This window comes from Bombina bombina, chromosome 6 (assembly GCF_027579735.1).
Source record: "Bombina bombina isolate aBomBom1 chromosome 6, aBomBom1.pri, whole genome shotgun sequence".
Taxonomy (NCBI): domain Eukaryota; kingdom Metazoa; phylum Chordata; class Amphibia; order Anura; family Bombinatoridae; genus Bombina; species Bombina bombina.
This window is the reverse complement of record NC_069504.1, coordinates 1041137441-1041144940: the sequence shown is the minus strand read 5'-3', so window position 1 is coordinate 1041144940 and position 7500 is coordinate 1041137441. Positions and strand designations below refer to the sequence as shown.

The following is a 7500-nucleotide window of genomic DNA, read 5'->3' as shown; positions in this document are numbered from 1 at the left end:
GTATCTACGTAAATTAGTAAGTCTCAGTTCTGGTGTTTAGTTGGGGTGCAGTAAAAACTTTGAAATAAAAAAAAAAAAGAAAAAACATAACTAAATCTTAAAGGGAAAAAAAAGTGTGGAGATCCTTTCGATAAAGTGTTGCAAATGCTCTAGTTAAAGTTTAAACATCTTAGAAATATCAACGGTTGCACATACAGACGCACACTCAACTCCATAGATTACACATCAGCCATTGCTTGCTGTAAGGGTTTATTTTCTGTAAATGATTCCATGATGTATAAACAGAAATCGGACTTCTTGCAAAACCATTAAAAAAAAAAGTGTCATAATATTTATAAGACTTCTGGCTCAGTCTGCAATCCTTTAAACTGCCAAATTATTACAAAAGAAAGTCATAAAAGCTACATTTGCAACAACAACAAAAAAAATTAAAAAAAAAAATTGTAAAAAATACAGCATTTACAGATGCAACCAATTCTGCCGCTTTGGCTTTTTTCTGAGAAAAACAAAAATCATTCTCTAGATTAAACAATTTAATTTCTTTATATAAATAAGTTAGTATAATTTCTCAGTGTCTTTACACAGCAATACGCACACAAACCTCAAACCTGTCGACTTCAGTATGCTACATACAGAGGCTATGCAGACCCCTCTCCGACCCAACAGTGTTACAGTCATACTGCCGGGTGAGGGGTGCATCTGGAAATTGACCTAAATAAATGTTGATTATAAAGATTGAGTGCCAATGGGTTGGTCAGTATAAAGGCAAAAGTGAAGCCATCATGGTGCAATTTAACAGCAGTATAAAAATGTCCTATTGTTTCCAAAATAACATTTTTATTAATACAGATAGAAATATTTGACTTGACTTTTACCTCTATACGCGTAACCCATTGTATTTAACCCTTGTCCTACTGGTGAGGAGGGAATTGGCTATATTGACAAGGAATGCAAATCTATCCTTATGTAACGGAAAATATTGTGTTGAATTGTGAGCAGGCGCACTCACTCAAAGAATAAAGCTTACAACCAAACTCCTATCAAACAGCTGTTGCCAGTGTTCATAAGACCAATATTTGCAAACCATGTAAAAACAAAAACAAAACAAAAAAATACAAAATAAGATATATATATTTATATATACACACACATAAAAAATGTAATAAAAAAAAAAAAACACTGTGGAGCTAACACCTTTTAGCAACTGGGAGGCAAGAAACACAATACCTACCTAATTATATATATATAAAAATAATATGTACCTAGGGCAGAAGTGCCAACATTATGGGAGTCAGAAACACTGAACAGAATACATCAGTAATTCAGCCTGTGTATTTGTACCAAGCAATGTATATTTGAATAGTAACTAATTTCCTATGCAATTTTACATACTTTTTTTTTTACTAAAGATGGGATGATAATCTTAACTTAACATTATCTTTAGTGTGTGAATATAATGTAATATGATAAAACAATATTATAGAATCTCACTATATACTGTATTTCTAATTTTTGAAGGCGGAAGTATAAAATTTATAAACTTTATGTTACATTTTTTTTTTTTTATAAAGATTGATTCTATCCCCTTGGAAAAGGTTGTAGATTTTAATGGAGAATGGTGTAGAATGAGAATTTTTGCAAACAATTTATATGATAATGTTTAGAATTGAAATAATAATAATTGCATTTTACCTATACTATGTGACATTTGTATTGACGTACAAAATTCTAGAAATGTATAGTAAATATCTTGTTCATTTTATAATTAAATTTGTTTAGCAACAAATTCTAAGTGCTATTAATGTCTGCTGAAGAATTAGTGTTCTACATGACCCCTTTTTTAATTTAAACTGGTTACTTAAAAGATTTTTCATGTCTAATGTTGATTTTAACCCGTTTTCATATTTCTTTAAGCTGTGGCTAGATTGTCGAATTGTTCAAATGAATTTACAAGCAATATAACTGGAAATCTTTAAAATATAAATATTATTAGGACAATAAAAAAATAAAAAGTAGGATTTCTCGTTTAAAAATAAATATAACTTTAAGCCCAAATAAAAATATAATCAAAATTCTAAAAAAAATTAACTTCATTTTTTATATATTCACTTTTAATATATGTAATCCATTAAAATGTGGAATTTCACTGCAATTTCTTTGCTATTAAAATAGCATGCAGTGGCACAAGTTTTACTCTCTGTGGCTCGTCTGAAAGGTCTGTACAAAACAAATATAAACAGCCAGTATTTTGCCACACAGCTAAGTTAACTTACAAAATAATATATATTGTAGGGAATTAAAAATAAGTATGTGTTAATTTGTTCGTTACTTTAGGGCCATTTATTTAACCACAAACCAAAGGGTAGAGGTCTTAAGAAATATTGTGTTGGTATGCATGTGCAAAATAATGTGTTAATGCCTCCCTTGTGCTACAGGTGTAAAGATCTTTACGAAATCTTATGATTAGCCCCTAATAGTTCTCTTCACTCAGATCAGGGTGAAACCCGTTTCAATCCTCAACCCCCTCTAAAAGAATGTATGTGCTACATGGGGAGAGATGGAGAATACACAGGTAGTGAGTGAAATGGAGAAGGTGCCTAATTGCACAATGCTACATCTGATGCCCGGGCTCTGTAGTGTTACTCTGTATCAGTGCTTGAGAGATTTCCCACCAGTGACAGAGTCCATAGGCTGAGTGGGCAGGAGTCAGCCGGCACTGGAGGAGGGACGAGCTGGCACCTGTAGAAGACATTTAAACATGTTAAAAATGTACTTAAAAAGGGACACTCAAGCCAAAATTAAACTTTCATCATTCAGATAGAGCATGTAATTTTAAACAACTTTACAATTTACTTCCATTAACAAAATTTGCACAGTCTTTCTATATTTACACTTTTTGAGTCACCAGCTCCTACTGAGCATGTACAAGAATTCACAGCATATACATATTTGCATTTGTGATTGGCTGAAGGCTGTCACATGGTACGTGTATGATTTGTGATTGGCTAATGGATGTCACATGGTATAGGGGGAGTGGAAATAGACAAAACTTAAAGGGACATGAAACCCATTTATTTTCTTTCATAAGTTAGAAAGATCATGCAATTTTAACCAACTCTAATTTACTTCTATTATCTAATTTGCGTCATTCTCGTGATATCCTTTGCTGAAAAGCATATCTAGATAGGCTCAGTAGCTGCTGATTGGTGGATGCACATAGATGTCTCATGTGATTGGCTAACCATGAGCATTGCTATTTTATCAACAAAGGATATCTAGAGACTGAAGCAAATTAATAATAGAAGTAAATTGAAATAATTGTTTAAAATTGTATTCTCTATCTGAATCATGAAAGAAAAATTTGGGGTTTAGTGTCCCTTTAAAAAATTGTCAGACAAAAAATGTACTACTCATTTGAAGTTCAGACTAAGTGCTATTGCGTTGTCTTGTTATCTTGCATTTGTTGATTATGCAAATCTACTGTGTTGACTGGTCCTTTATTGGACATAAATGTATAAACATTACATTTTAATGTCTTTATTGATGTGTGGATATAAACCATTTATTTCAACAATCTTAATAGGTTACAATTTATTAAATACTTAAAGGGACATAACATGTTCTTAATAATATTATTTGTAAGAGCAGATAAGTTTACCAGTAGGGATGCTGTGTTTTTCAAAATGACTATCTGCTTGGGACCAGCAGATTTTTGTGGCTCCTGAGGTGTGTTTTTAACTATGTGTTTACCTCCCTTGCATAAATTAAATGATAGCATTGCAGGTTTGCCAGTGCTCAAATTACAAGTCCTAGCAGATTTAAGCATGTGATTTTTGCACTAAAAAATGTCCCTTAAATTCTTGGTTGCCTGAATTTATTTGTGAGACAAGAGATTAAAAGAAATTAAAGTTAATCATCCTATCTAGCACCAACCCATATTTCCTCCAAATAAAAGCACGTATGATTCAAACCTCACATTTTAAAAAAGGGACACGACACACAAAACATTTCTTTCATGATTTAGACAAAAACATTTACTTCTATTATCAATCCTATTTAATGATCTTGCTATCCTTTGTGAAGGGTATACCTAGGCGTACTTGTCTGACGAACCTCATGTCCCTTTAAGAGATGAGATTTGAGCCATGCATTTTTTTTTTTTATTTGGGGGAAAATGTGTGTTGGTGCTGATCGGATAATTAACATTATAGCTGAAAAACGACTAATTTGTTTAAGCACATAATGTTCGCATTATAGCATCCCTGCAATGCTGTGTGTTTAACCTTGGCAAATGGGTTAAACACATAGTAAAACAAGCACACTTTACAACAATATATTACAGCAAAAGCAGACAAAATAAATAATGTATATTTAAATGCTATGTTCCTCGATTAAAAATGTATAGGGATTTACTTTAAGTTTAATGTCCATTTAGAATCCTTATTTAGACCAACAGAGAATATCACAGACTTATAAATGCTTAAAGGGACACTATACCTAAAAAAAACCAAACTATTTCATGATTAAGGTAGAGAATACAATTTTAAACAACATTACAATTTACTTCTATTATCTAATTTGCTTCAATCTATAGATATCCTTTAATTAAGAAATAGCATTGCACATGGTGAGCCAATCACAGGAGGCATCTATGTGCAGCTACCAATCAGCAGCTACTAAGCATATTTAGATATGCTTTTCAGCAAAGAATATCAAGAGAATGAAGCAAATGAGATAATAGAAGCAAATTAGAAAGTTGTTTATAATTGTATGCTCTTTCTAAATCATGGAAGAAAAAAAAAATTGGGTTTCATGTCCCTTTAACCCACTGAATGGTGGACATTAATTAACATTGACTGTTCTAACATAGAACACAAGTATAAATTATAATAAAAATAATATAAGTGTAGCAAAACAAACTGCTTAGAGAAGAACAAAATAAAAAAGGACCTATAGTTTATAAAATATGATACATGGAAAACCATATCAGGGTCTGCCTTATAACAGTGCAAGTGGGAGAGGGTGAGAACAATACATGGGAAGGAAGGTAGAAAAATACAAGCGAAGAATAAAGAATGCTTACAAAATGGTGAATAACGTGACAGGAACACACACACAGACATACCCACCTGCTCACCTGGTTTCCTTACGTGCCAAGTACACTCTTCCTTGGGGTCTGCTCAGGAGAAGGTGAGGAATCACTATCCCCTGATTCTTCCGATTCTGTTCTGTGGGATTTCTTCATGTTGGTGGATGAACATTCTGAAGGAACAAACCATCAGCAAGATTAATATCTGAGGACAGATTGTATGAGGGGCTGAGGTAACAATCTGTCACTCAAACACAGAGTATAAAACAAATAACTAACTCATACTGAAACAAATAGAATGGTAAAGGCAGCATTTTCCCTCCCACAACCCACAGAGGTAACACTGTGAAATACTATACAAAAAAATAAAGAGATTTAAACGGTGCAGTGACAATCTCATTTTTACCTTAGACCAAATAGACCTGTGGTAACTAGAACATATTATTCTAGCTGTGAAAAAAAATAATCTGACTCTAATATCCATTCGAGATGGGAAAACAATATGACATTAAAATGCAGTTTAACATAGTGGTAATGTGATATGAATTAATAAATTGTTGTAGCTTATTCTATTTAAGAATTTGACAAATATATGGGGCCTAAAAAAAATAAAAAAAGGGTAATGGAATGCGGTTAGCACTGCTGTATCTGTTATTATTAATAATAATAATAATGTAGTCAAATATGCTTTAACCCTGCTGCAGGAAATAAGCTTAAACACTCATCTTCCCATTGGGACATGCAACAATATTGCTGATTGTCACATATGACAGTGGGAGGATAAGAAACTTCGGCAACAGTGTTACAGAGCAGTAATTTAAAGCCTTAATTTTGTGTGCAACCAAGAGTTATTTAACTGTTTTGGGGCAAGTTTCTGCAACCAAGGAGCAAGTCACTGTTGTCTATTTCTGGCAACAGAACTATTAAGCCAATGCTGTATGTTACTGGCATCCTATGTGTTAAAATAAATGGAAATGTTCAGTAAAAGTGAATCTCAGGAGTAATAGTTCCTGAAATCTCACCACCTTATAAATAGGTTAGAACCGTTACAGAATAGTGAACTGGTCCCTTAGATGTAACAGATTTTATACCTTCTTGAGAGTTTGGAACCCTGGGAAGATCTAAGTTATCTAATTCAGCCTTTACTGTCACACAGCTACAGATCTACTCTGACACCAATTAAAGGATATTGAGGTGGGGAATGACTTTAGCCCTCACTATACACAAACATAGGACAACTACTGAGAAATCAGTTCCATGACGTTAGAGTATGGGGCAGTTAGATAAGCTGGTGCACAAGCAGGAGCCAGATGCACACACTTACTTTACTGACTGTGAGATGAATGTCTCGGGCACACAGCATCAAGCAGAGCTTAGATTGTGATACAAAGTGAATATATTACATACAGCGTGACGTCATGCAGTCTCTCGCAGTAAGGCACAGCGTGACATCATACACCCGAGGACCGCCCCATGCAGGGCGTAGAATATTTAGAACTTAAATCTCACCCTCGGGTTCTCCGTTCCTCTTCCTGCCCCGGTTCTCTTGCTCTTCGTCGCTGGTTTCGCGTCTGCTGTGCACTGCTACACCCGGACTGGGGTGTGGCCCCCTTAGGTAAAACTCTGGTACGTCGGGCCCCGCGAGCTCCCAGCTTAGGGGCCCCTCCAGCGGTCTGTGATTAAGAAAGTCGAAATTCCACTTCGCCCGCTGTTCGTCTTCCTGAGCCTGCTGGCTCCGGGCGAGCTCTTGCGCGAGCTGCCCGTGATCTACGGGACCGAACAGGCAACGGCGTGCGGGGGTGCGAGGGGAGCCGGGGGTCCGGGACACTCGTTCCACGCCCGGGGACCCCGGAGACAGGCGTACGCCCGACATGGGCTTAGTAAAGGGCTGTCAGCGGGTCACCTGGATATTGCGCTTCCCAATATGGCGGTGTAGTAGCCAGCGCCCGTAGGGAGCGTAAACGCCCCCTAGTGGGGATTGGTTGCAACCGGGAACCGCCCGATTAAGGTGGAACTGGGGAGATACGGTGACCCGAAAGTTGTCACCTGTGGGGCCGAAGGATGTCTCAGCGCACAGAAAAGTGTCAGATGTGTGAGTGTGATATTATGTGAGAGTTTATCTGTATAATGTGAGGGGTTAACCCTGTGCAATAATGTCACATAACTGTCTGTAAATGTGCTGGTCAATGAGAGAATGTCTGCAACACTGAATGTGAGAGTCACATTCTGCGTGTGTGACAGATGTAATGTGACAGAGGGTATAGCAGTGTGTGTGACAGATGTAATGTGACAGGGTACAGCAGTGTGTGTGACAGATGTAATGTGACAGAGGGTACAGCAGTGTGTGACACATGTAATGTGACAGAGGGTACAGCAGTGTGTGTGACAGATGTAATGTGACAGAGGGTATA

At 36.1% G+C, this 7500-nt stretch overlaps 1 protein-coding gene across 2 annotated transcripts; it reads right to left on the bottom strand.

The window, feature by feature from the left end:
- Nucleotides 1-236: 236 nt before the first annotated feature.
- CDKN1B (cyclin dependent kinase inhibitor 1B) lies at nt 237-7229 on the bottom strand. Of its 2 annotated transcripts, none has more exons than XM_053718798.1 (3): nt 6599-7229; nt 5138-5262; nt 237-2739 (listed from the first exon to the last, which is right to left on the bottom strand). In XM_053718798.1, exons 1-2 carry the CDS (start codon nt 6960-6962, stop codon nt 5147-5149), a joined length of 480 nt encoding a protein of 159 aa, XP_053574773.1. In that variant the 5' UTR covers nt 6963-7229; the 3' UTR covers nt 237-2739; nt 5138-5146. The 2 variants fall into 2 exon arrangements, with proteins under 2 accessions (XP_053574773.1, XP_053574772.1); XM_053718797.1 differs by having other exon boundaries at nt 5130-5262; nt 6599-7228.
- Between the last annotated feature and the right edge of the window lie 271 nt (nt 7230-7500).